This window comes from Phaethon aethereus (genome assembly GCF_964289735.1).
Source record: "Phaethon aethereus genome assembly, chromosome: 2".
Classification (NCBI taxonomy): Eukaryota; Metazoa; Chordata; class Aves; order Phaethontiformes; family Phaethontidae; genus Phaethon; species Phaethon aethereus.
Window position 1 is genome coordinate 155,697,309 of NC_138582.1, and position 12,293 is coordinate 155,709,601.

At 41.9% G+C, this 12,293-nt stretch overlaps 1 protein-coding gene across 1 annotated transcript in view; it reads right to left on the minus strand.

The window, feature by feature from the left end:
* The window catches only part of NRP1 (neuropilin 1), a gene marked incomplete at its 3' end in the record, with an annotated part of 111,412 nt that overhangs the window by 13,303 nt on the left and 85,816 nt on the right, over positions 1-12,293 (minus strand). The window contains exons 10-12 of the mRNA XM_082014725.1: positions 8,700-8,844; positions 5,644-5,748; positions 1,406-1,465 (exon numbers count right to left, since the gene is read on the minus strand). Of these exons, the coding sequence (XP_081870851.1) occupies positions 1,406-1,465; positions 5,644-5,748; positions 8,700-8,844 (310 nt within the window). The remainder of the gene's footprint in view (positions 1-1,405; positions 1,466-5,643; positions 5,749-8,699; positions 8,845-12,293) is intronic.

Genomic DNA, 12,293 nt, shown 5'->3' on the forward strand with positions numbered 1-12,293 from the left:
CAGAGGCACTTTATGAATTTGCGATTTGTTTAAATGCAAGAAGACAGTTAAAAACCTAAAAAAATTCCTTCATTTCAACAAAAGAGAAAGCTAAAAGATCCTTTCAGACATAAAAATTTAAATGTTTTACTCTAAAACCACTGCACAGCATCCTTTCTTCCTTTGCAACCCCCACCCTTTTCCCAACTGTGGGGTCACCAGCAGCCCTCCAGCCCTTCCGCTGTGGCAGAGTGCGGAGAGGTGTCCCAGGAGGGCAGGCCAGCCTGCCGTTGCGTTTCTCATTGCTCCGGTACTCCGCAATCTCCCTCTTCCCATAAAGCAGGGCAGAGCTAGAAACAGTGTATGCTGACTAAGCCAACTGGATGACCCTGGAGACAAATTTTGGGGGGAGTAAAAGCATTCGCCTCTGCAATATCGGAACGCAGAGGCCAAGAGCAGGAGCAAAGTCTGAGATAAGTCAGCTCTGCCTCTTAACCAGGTTGACAGCATCAGTGTCCTTTAGGAAACTTTTGTATTATTAGTCTCTTTTTTTTAATTGAAGCAAAAGCGGATTGTGCCACATGGTTGAGGAAACCATGATAAACACTTACCCACCCTGTTAATAAATCACTTGCAAGGCTGTGCCTGACTGTACTTTAATGGAGGAAATGGGAGTGACTAAAAACTGACCTCTTTACCGCTCCACAATTATTACTGCAAAGCATTTTAAACTAGTGTTCATAGTTTGTGGAGTTTGGGTTTTCTGTCCAAATCTATCCTCTCCCCCACTCCCAGTAAATTGTACAGGATATTAAAAAATGGTATGAAAGCTGTGGAAGAAGCAAACTAAAGGTTTTAAATGCTGCTAGTCATTGTATTGATTAAGTAAAAAGGACCTGCTGCCAGTGGCAACTTCTTTTTCCCTTTTCAAGTTCATGGTGGCAGTTTATGTAACCCCATTTTGAGAAAACTTGCTAGAAAACAATATTGTAAAACTGCCAGCTCCCTGCTGGAGAAAACTGGCAAACTTTACTTGTCTTAGTTTTGTAAAACCAGGGCTATAAATAGTGAGTGGGCCTGTGTGGCTCTGTTTTTGTTTTCCTGGAGTTTGCAAACACACTTTGTGTCACTGACATGCCACATTTAAACAGAGTGCACTGTGTGATTAAGTTAGTTTAATTTTGTCAGCATTTGGCATTTGCTGATGCAGAAGGAAATCTTGTTCTCTGCTGTGTCTACATGTGGATGAAAGGAATAAAATATTTACTGTACAGAGCTGAGAGACCAGATGCTTCTTTTCTTTAGAGACTTTTAGGGAATGGGAAGTCAGGAAGTGCTGCAATTCATTATTTTGTCTCTGGCATGAAATTTGGGTATGGAATTTATTATGTTTTCAATAAGAAAAATCTTAATAGTTTTTTTTTACCTGGTTGTAATGTATTGTCTATTACTGTTGGCTTTTCTGTATTCAGCGCTGTAGTACCACCTGGAAAAGAAATTATGCATATCATGATACATGGGACACAACAAAGGACACAGCAGTCATTAGGAATATCCTATATATAAATCTGAAGTATTACCATCTTTATTAGACATGTAGGTAACTGACAATGTGAGCTTAAGCATGAAAATATGACATTAAAGATCCAGTTTCCTTTATCAAAAAAACCCCCAAGAACTCATCATTAAATAAAGCTGTATATCTTTGAAGTCCTTTCAAACACCAGCTAATCAATCCTCACCATGTCCCTGTGGCCGTCCTTGTTTTATAGGCAGTGATTTGCTCCAAATCACATGGGAAGTCAGCGACTGATCTCTGTAGCACCTCCTAACAGTTCGCGCATTCACCCATGGCATCTTGTTTCTCATATGCGGGACACGAGGTCCTCCAGCCCCTGCCATGCTGGATCCTCCCTGTGTGTTGTTTCATAGCTGCATTGTGAGAGACGTGCACGGGAACTGCCCGACTTTAGGCTATAGTCTAAGGCAGGTTTCACTTCTGTCTCAAAGAGCAGGAGGAATTAAGGACTTTGTCTTCTTCAAGCAGATGAACAAGAGGTGAGTGGGGTCATGGCCCTCTCCTAAGCTTACTAATTGATATTTGTAAAATACTTGACTTTTTAAAGCAAGCCTCATATTGATAAAGGAAACAAAAAGTAAATTAGCACAATTATAAATTCACGGTGGGGTGCTGATTACCAGTCAATGGCTTTTCTTTTCTCCAGCAAGCAAGTGCTTAAAGCATTATAGAAAGGATGACTATGATGACTTCCAGTGAGAATGAATGCCCAAGCTATATTAGCTTTATGTTTGTGAGAATGATCTGATGGGAAATGCTATAAGCCACGCAAATGGAGTAGCTCTGTATGGGGTCCAAATAGAGCAGGAAGGAATCTGGCCTACAGCACAATTACAGTTAATTGCAAGGGAGGCTTCATTGTGATACTCACATATGTGCAAGTGCTCTCAGGGAAGTGACTCTAACTGTTGTACCCATGAGAATGCGGGTGCCACACTCACATCGGGAGCGGATAAAAGAGGGTAAGGCACTGATGTCACCCCCTCTGCGCTGCCCTGCTATCCTTAACGGGCCGTGAGATTTACATACTTTCCTTCTATGCATTTTGGAGGAAGAAAAAACATTTACCATGAAATTATTGGTAAAATCACTTCTGTAACATCATACATACAATGCAGAGTTTCTGCAGTGTCCAGAACAACTGGGCACGCACTGCTCAGGGTTTCTAGGTGGTATAGCAATGGATTATACTAAAGTCTCTGCACTGTCGTAGAAGGGCGATGTAGTAATTTTCAATTTTAGTACCGAAATAGGTTCAGTTCCCCAAAAGAGCAGGTGCTCAGGAAGGCTGGTGGCTGTTCCCTTGTCTTAGAGATTATAAGCTGCTTCCCTAAGCACAACCTGCAAAAATTGCCAGAGGGAGTTTCTTCTGCTCAATAAGTTTTCCCTAAGGCACGTGTCCGATGCAGTCCTGAGCTCCCTGAAGTGCAGACTATGAGCGAACAGCGAAGGTGCTTGCATAGGTCTGTCTCCTTCCCCTCACTATGTGAAATACGTCTGTACCTATCGGGCTTTGCAAGCCAGCCCTCAATGCAGGGCTTTGCAGGAAGCCCCAGCGTTTCCTGGCCTGTAATAAATAAATTACAATGTTTAGTAACATTGAAAGCTTTCTGAGCTGCCTTGACACAATACAGACTATTTTATCAGACGCCCCGCATGGCTGTTTTAAAAAAGGTTAAGATTCATCTGGGACACTGATTTGGAAAGCAGTGACAGTGACGTGAAACGTCTTTTCCATTCAAGAACTGTTTTTCAATTTATGATTTGCCACATGCATTTACAGGAGACATTGGCAAAGCTCAGAAACTGTTTGATGCTGAAACTGCACTTTCATTTGTATCCGCTGTTGGATCAAAAATCATAGAATCACAGAATCATTTCGGCTGGAAAAGACCTTTAAGATCATCAAGCCTAACCATTAACCTAGCACTGACAAGTCCACCAATAAACCACATCCCTAAGCACCACATCTACACATCTTTTACATACCTCCAGAAATGGTGACTCAACCACTTCCCTGGGAAGCCTGTTCCAATGCTTGACAACGCTTTCAGTGACAAGATTTTTCTTAATATCCAATCTAAAACTCCCCTGGCACAGTTTGAGGCTGTTTCCTCTTGTCCTATTGCTTGTTACTTGGGAGAAGAAACTAAAGGTCTCCCCTCAGCCTCCTTTTCTCCAGGTTAAACCCCAGTTCCCTCAGACCCACCTCATAAGACTTGTGCTCTAGACCCTCCACCAGCTCTGTTGCCCTTCTTTGGATGTACTCCAGCAACTCTTATAGTGAGCCTTTCTTGTAGTGAGGGGCCCACAACTGAACACAGTATCTGAGGTGCGGCCTCACCAGTGCTGAGTACAGGGTGACAATCCCTTCTCTAGTCCTGCTGGCCACACTATTTCTGATACAACCCAGGATGCTGTTGGCCTTCTTGGCCACCTGGGCACACTGCTGGCTCATAGCCAGTCAGCTGTCAACCAGCACCCCCAGGTCCTTTTCCTACAAGCAGCTTTCCAGCCACAATTCCCCAAACCTGTACCATTGCACGGGGTTGTTGTGACCCAAGTGAGGATGCGGCACTTGACCTTGTTGAACCTCATACAGTTGGCTTTGGCCCATTGATCCAGCCTGCCCAAGTCCCTCTGTAGAGCCTTGCTACCCCCAAGCAGATCAACACTCCCGCCCAACTTGGAGTCATCTGCAAACTTACTGAGGGAGCACTCGATCCCTTCATCCAGATCATTCATAAAGATAGTAAACAGAACTGGCCCCAGTACTGAGTCCTGGGGAACACCACTTGTGACCGGCTGCCAGCTGGGTTTAACCATTCCATTCAGCACAATTCTTCGGGCCTGGCCATGCAGCCAGTTTTCTACCCAGAGAAGAGTATTGCCTGTCCAAGCCATGAGCAGCCAGTTTCTACAGGAGAATGCTGTGGCAAATGGTGTCAAAGGTTTTACTAAAGTCCAGGTAGACAACATCCACAGCCTTTCCCTCATCCACTATGCAGATCACCTTGTCATCGAAGAAGATCAGGTTGGTCAAGCAGGACCTGCCTTCCACAAACCCGTGCTGCCTGGGCCTGATCACCTGTGATGGCACTCAAGATGGTCTGCTCCATAACCTTCCCCGGCACCACGATCAGACTCACAGGCCTGTAGTTCCCTGGGTCCTCCTTCTGGCCCTTCTTGTAGATGGGCACCATGTTTGCTAACTTCCAGTCAACTGGGACTTCCCTAGTTAGCCAGGGCTGCTGATAGATGATTGAAAGTGGCTTGGTGAGCACTTCCACCAGCTGCCTCAGTACTCCTAGGTGGATTCCATCTGGCCCCATAGACTTGTGGGTGTCTAAGTGGTGTGGCAGGTTGCTAACCATTTCCTCTTGGATTGTGGGGACTTCATTCTGCTCCCTGTGCCCATCTTCCAGCTCAGGGGTCTTGGTACCAGAACTACCAAGCTTCCTCCGTTCCAGGTGCAGACTATGTTATGTCTCTCCTTCTTATTTTTCTGCTAGTGATGGCAGCTTGGAGCACATCAGTGCCTCTGAGGCTGTAATGCAGTGTTGGTGGGGAAGCTCATGGAAATGTTTCTGGTGGTATATATGTGAGTATGCTTTGATCAAACAAATCTGCTTTGTTTCTGTCTGGGAAAGGTTTGGGGCTGAGTTTTGAGTCCTATACTAGATTTTCGTTATGGAAGTATATATGTATCTTGAACCTAAACAATATTTCATTTTGAGACCTTCAGTGTCAGACAATAAACCTCGAAAGATTTGTCCAGCATTTTTCTTAATTAGAGAAAGTTTGATTAGGACATTTGATTAGAAACAATTCCTGCTCAGAAAAAGTGCCTTCTCTTCCAGCTTGTCATTATTATTTGCTTCAAAAATTACATAGCTGAGAAAACAATCAAAAGTATTGTCATATGTAAAAGGCAGATGCCTGTGTTTTGACAGCACTGACAATACGAACTGCATACCAATGTCCATGTATGTTGAGTGACTAAATCAGTGCAAACGTTTAGCTGATAACTGGTGATGGATATGAGCTACAATGAAGCTGCAATGGAATGAGGATGGTTTCTGCACCTGTCAGTTGGTAGTCATCACCTGTGCCACTGTGACAGTTTGCCTGGTCATCATCACACTCATCCACGGGTTTGCCTTCGGAAACGGTAGGGACAGCCGTCGGAGCTGAAACAAAATCCCATCATTCAGTTAAAACATGCTGCAGAATCAGCATGCAATTGGCAGTAACATTCTGATGAGCACCATACGCTGTCTTCATGTGTTTTATCTGAGGAAAGGAGCAACTCTACTTTGCAGGTTAGTTAGTATTACTTTGCAATGGGATGTATCTCTTCTGCCTCCTGGTGCCAAGGGACTCAGCTGTATCTGAGCTCCTCAAGGGCTGAGCGGAGTTGGACAGCAAAGCTCCGGACTGTCTATTCACTGGCTGATGAGTGTTTGTTGTTCCTACCAACGAAGAGTGAAAGCCTGGCAAGGCAGAACAGGAGGCTTGGGGAGGGGTAGAAACCCCATCATTTTATTGCAGGCCAAAGTGCCTATGAGTGGGCCTGTACAGAGGAGCAGGAGGGGTGCATGCTCAAGGTGGTAATTCTCCAGCACCCACCACATTGCTGAAGAAATCTCTCTGCAGAGCATATATGAGAGGAAATGTCTGAGCAGAGTCCTGGTAACAGCGGCAGGAAGGCAGTGTGATGTAGAATCACTTTGTGCTCAATGAGAAGATCTGGAAGGAGTTTCTTTTGGTTTTGTTGAAGTTATAAATAAGACATCAATGATGTCAGTCACCCCTCCTGGCCACCTGCTTGCTTCTCATTGGTGACGACTTTCCGGTAGCTGCTGCATAACCAGTAAAAGTCTGACCTTTGTTATTACAGTTAAAAGCTTGAGATTTGTGCAAGGTGCCAGAAAATACATCTATAGCCCAGTGTCTGCAAAACATACCACATCTGGAAAATCAGAATGCAGATACTGGGTGTTATGTTTAGTTTTATGTTTTATGCTGCAAGTATAGTTCCCTGGCTTAAGATAACCAGACTGGGAATGTGGTCCAGGCTTTTGTCTGTTCTCACCCTCTGTTATTTTCATTAACAATGTTTTGCTCTCATTATGAGAGATGCAATACTGCATCCCTTTCTCGGATTCTTCTTTGCTCTTCTACTGCCTCCAGAGCCTGCTGGCCACATAAGATCTTATGCACTGACTTCTTGGCCTGAAAATGTCAGGAGGAATGGTAGTTTCTGAAGTAGCTATATTCTGGGATGAAATACGACTCTTTAGGACCCTGACCTATGCTTTACAGGTAAAATCTAGCCCTAGTTGAAGAAACATTTCTGTACCTATTACGAATTATGCAGAGAATTTCTTCCCCACATCTCTTCAAAAACCCCTCTGGGAACTCCCTCTAGCTTTCTACATCGAGTTAAGTTTCTTACCTTGATCTTCATGCCCCTGTATAGCCTCAAGCTTGCCTACATCTCTGCCATCATTTCATATAAGCCCCCTCGGATGCTTTGAGCACACAAAGCTTCCCTTTGCTCATTACTGCTGGAGAGCTGATTTCTACTCCTCTCTGTGCCTACCTCCATGCTTCTTTTCTCATCTCAACTCCTTTCCTTCTCGGTAAATCTCAAGTGACTTCTCTTCATTCAGCTCTCTCCTTAAGATGCAGCTTACAACTAAGTTTTATTATAATGCTTCTCCCAGGGGTAAATGGGAATTGACCTCCCCTGTCTCTGGGTGACCTACAGGTGAGCACCCTTCAAAAGCACACCACAGCAGAAAGACAAATGCAAGTAGATGTGTCCCAGGGAGAAGTTGTACGTGCTGCTGCAGCTTGCCTAAAAGCAAAGGCGTTTTGCCTGGCCAGTCTCCTCTTTGCCTCCTCCATTTCACTGAGCAGCGTGTTCTTGTAAGGTGGTCCACAGACTCACTTCTTGATGTCTAGGTGGCTAAAGGAGCCTTGTGGCTGCAGCACTTTGCCCACAGGTTGTGAGTTTACATGAGGCAGGTGCTGGGTTTTCTTTTTTTCTGAGCAAGTAGCACAATAGTCTGCAGGAACTAAGTATTCCCACAGGAAACGAGAACTTCCTGCAGGAACTAAGAAGTATTTCCAATCTCCCCACTTTCCGGGCCAAGTAAAAAGCACACTTATTCAATCTGGCCTTCACTAAAAAACAACACAGAACTCATCAATTCTCACAGCAAGTGCCTCCCACTCTTCCGCCTTGGGGGAGAAATGGTGAGAAAGAAATGGAGGCAGAGCAGTCATTCCCATTCATCTTGGGAGCCTGTTCATCTACTTCTATATGAGGTATCGTATGAAACCCTGAATAACATGGTTTGTTATTCTGTATATTGTTGGGCTGTGTGGTTTATAAGCCATGCCACTACACCATCATCCATCAGATAAAATTGTGAAAATCACATAGAGTTATCTGTAGTTATCTATGAAGTTAAGTAATTATTGTTTATATAACAAGAATCAAAGCTTGACTTCATGTCACAGTCCAAGGATAAATGTCTAAACTTTGCTTTTCCTGGTCTTTCATCTCCTGCATACTTTTGTAAAATTGCAAAAAGCTTGGTAAGGAACAAAGAGGCCCCTTCTGCCCCCCAGAAGGAATAGCACAGAGACTGTCCAGCCAAGTAATCGTTGCCCACCATAGAGTCTGGTGTGACTTTCATGTCCTTTGAAGGAACAAGGGACATAATTGCTATATTTAGTGCAAAGCTCCCTCTGCATTATCTGAAAACATCTCTTCTAGGGTTGTATCACAGTAACATAAAATATAAGTTCCTGTCTCTATTATCTCCTAATAGCTCTATGCTTCTCAAAAGTATAATCATAAGGCTGCTTAAGAGAACAGAAAACCATGTGGAGAATATCACTGTGATTCAACAAAGGAATGGGAGAAAGAATAATATTTGTGCCTTGGGCATATTCAAATGTCTGCAGAGAAGGAACTGATTAGGCCAAGAAACAGCACTAATGGCAGTCATGGACGCAAGAGTCCGACGTGCTGAATGTACAGACACAGCAGTATTCAGCAGTAGTCCAAGTGGAGAATGTATTTATGAAAATAATAAAGTGCATTCATCTCTAGCAGAGCAATTACCTTCAAGTTCACAGCCCAGCAGCTCCATTCGCAGCCCCAGTCCTCCGTGTGTGGCTCTCTCTGGGTAGACACGGATGAATCTTGTCGATACAGGTTCAAAAGTCCGCAGTTCAGGCGTGTCATAGTTGGTGTTGCCTTCAAAAGTCTGCAAAGCATGACAAGTGCTACTTGTTAAAAAAAAAAAAAAGCTATTTTCAACATTCATCTTTTTCCCTTCATTCTCTAGTCTTTGAATTAGGTGAGCACTAGACCACTTAATAAGTGTCAGGCATTCCTGTCCTAAATGAGAATGGAAAATACATAGTTAAAGCTTCTCGCAAAAGTAATGCATTTCATTTTTCATAAACTCAGTAGCAACTAATCCATCAGGGTCATAACAAGAGCTGAGTGTTTAATGAGACATGTTTTTAAATGACGCTCTGATCGGAGGTTTAACTGGGTGACATTTTCAACACTTCTCAGGGAAAAAAAATGGCTGAGGTGAAGATCCTGTCACCTTTTAAGTGGTTACAATAATAATCCAACTATTCAAGAGAAAATTTCAATCTGATTTCCCCCAGTGACAGAGTTTCGCAAGTTGTAGTTATTTCAAAAGGCATAAATTAAACTCCAGGAACAGTAGCTGCAAGAGTTCTTCCAGTGAGCCTGCTATTGAATAAGAATAAAAAGAAAGAAAGAAGAAAGCTGCTTCCTGACAAAACTGCAATATAATCTAACGGGCAAGGCAGGTCAGCAAATGTACATTTCAGACAAAAATCTCTTCTCTGAGTTGCACTCTGGGTTCTTCAGCCATAATGCAGCTCTCAATGGCATTTGTTTGATACTTTCAGCTTCTCTTGTCAGTGATCTTTTGCATATAGAACAAGTTATAATTTGTACTTATAGCAACACCTCGGATGGAGATGATTGGTCTTTAGAATGAATTAACTGTACAAAGAAGCAGTCCTTGTCCTGAATAATTTATAACATAAGATAGGCAAAAGGAGTTATTTTTACCCTATTTTATAGTAAAAAATTACTTTGGGATATCATGTAGAGAATAATGTACAAAATATGAAAATGTATATAACAATGAAGTGAAAGTAAAGTACTTTCAACTTTTCTGTGAATTAGTTAAATGGCAAAACATTAAAAAATGTCTTCTTTGAACTAGAGTTTAAATTTGGGATTAGAAGCACTATTTATAAGACACTTCCAACTCATAGCTGCAAAGCCTGAAGCCTTCTTCAAGAAGAAACCACAAGATGTCTTTCATTTTGGATGAGAACAAAACCCAACTTGCAATGAATTCCTCCTATTGATCTGGGGGCAGACAAAACCAAGGCCATGGGAAAAGCTGGCCCTATTTCCCAAAGCACAAAACTAGCATAGGTAATAATACTGATTGTTGTTTATATTTTCAGTGCAGTCCTAAAAGCCTTGCTTGTTTTTACTGTACACCTCTCTATTATGAACCAATGGTCCACAAGTCTTTCTGGCCATTGGTTAGAGTGCCAGTCACAAAAGCCAATAATGAGGGGGGACTGTGACCAACTAAATTAAAAAAAATCACTTCAACATTAATGCTGCTTCTATTTCCTAGGGGAGATTGTACCTCCAAGGTGGTGTCAAGGGGCACTGGTTGACCTGGTGTTCTGCCAGTGCTTGGAAGACAGTTGTCAAGAATTCACATGTAGATAGCCTGTCAGCTCTAATTAACATGCAATTACATATTATTATATTTGAATAGCAATATCGTGCAAATGATCAGAAAAGCTACCTACCACATAAAATAAAGAATGCCATTTTAGACAGACACATGTATCTGAGGAATCCTTGCTTCCTTTTTAATAGTAGTCTTAATAGCAACATATAATAATGAAAACTGTTTTATAAAAGACATCAGTACTGGAGTACTGACACATAGACATTAGAATTCAATAGGCATCTAGAATTATATTGAATCATAATTATATTGAATCATTGTCCTTTGTAGTGCAGAGCTGCCTGTGATTCAATTTTGACTGTTCATTTAAAACACGTACTGATATTCTTTGTGGGGGAGGAGAGCAGAGTATACAGTAAAACTTCGCTTTATGAGTGTCTTTTATACAGGCTATGTCACAAATTGCTTTATTTAATTACAAAGATAAGTTATAATGAATAATAGCTAAACAAAAGAGAAGCTAAACTTGTGAGAGGAAAAAAATTCTTCCTAATATATTTTAAGATCAAAATAAACATGGCAGAAAAATTTAACAAGGTTGTTCCAAATGGCAGGATAGTCAGAAGTTTCTTTTACCAGAAATGATGAGAGGAGGTGTGAAAAAGCCCCCAAAAGTCATCAGCAGGTAAGTGGGAGGAGGAAAGAAGTATGACAAAGATGACTTTATGGAGTAAGCTTAAGTAAGACTATGGAGAAGAAATACAAATTGTACCTTGAAATGAAAATGGGGTTCTGCATGGTGGTTTGAGGATTTGAGTGGTGTTCACTCCTTTGAGTGCTTTAGCTAGGCTAAAGGGGGAAACTTTCTGCACATTCAAAAATAGCAGAAATTGGGTCAACTACAGAGGAAAGAGTTATGGTAGTCTTGTGAAAGGAGCTGCAGGCATGGATGACAAGATCAGGTTGAGAAACAAGGTGGTGGTGCATCCTTTGAACATACTCTGTTGTTATATTTAGCTTGTCATTGCTCTTTCTTTTCCTAAAATGCAGTTGTTTGTTTATTGAAAGTCAAGATTTTAACCGAGTGAAACGATGTGTTTCATTTCATATAACAGGGCTGTTTCTAATCCACACTCCTGCTGTGACTCATTATAGCATTCTGCCCCATCCAGCTCCACTTACATTTAAAAATACTACATTCCAGTACTAACATTTTAAATCTCTCAGACTCCCAAATCATGGGATTTATCTGATATTCTTTAAAGAAAACTTGTGCTTCAGAAGAAAGTTTATTAAAAGTCTTGAATTTTTGAGAAGGTTTATAATTATGCCACAAGAGATTTGAATTCCAGCCCTCCCCATTCCATTAAACTTGAAAGTTAATTTCTGGTAGTGATGAAAGCTGAGGATGGGCTCAGTGCGTTAGTTAGCACACTAGTTTTCTTGTCAAACTGCTAACTTCTGACAATGATGGCAAGTGCTTGTATTAGGAAACAGAAAGCCATGCAGCAGACGGCGCACTGCTTTGAAAGCATATGGCATTATTTTTTTCCCTCGTTGAGCCACAGTGTAGAAGTACATGTCAAAACAACATCTATTTTAGAGAGAAAATGGTTAGATCCCATTGTTGATTTACACTCTCTTCACACTTTATGATGAAGTCAAAACTCATGGTAACAAGAGAAAGGAGCTGACTGCAAAGGCTGAATTCATTTAGTTTTAATCCCCAAAACAAATGATGAAAAGTGATGAGAAGTGAGAAAATGCAGACATATTCAGTGAGATTAAAACAGGAGAGAATGAAGTCCAATATTTACCAAATGTGCCTGGAAAAGCTACATCCCTGGGCCCACTCAGCTTTTCCTTTAGGGAAACACAGGTTTGTCCAATGGATGAGTCTATATAGCAAAAAAGCTTTTACGTCTAATTTTCAGACTAACGCAGGTGAT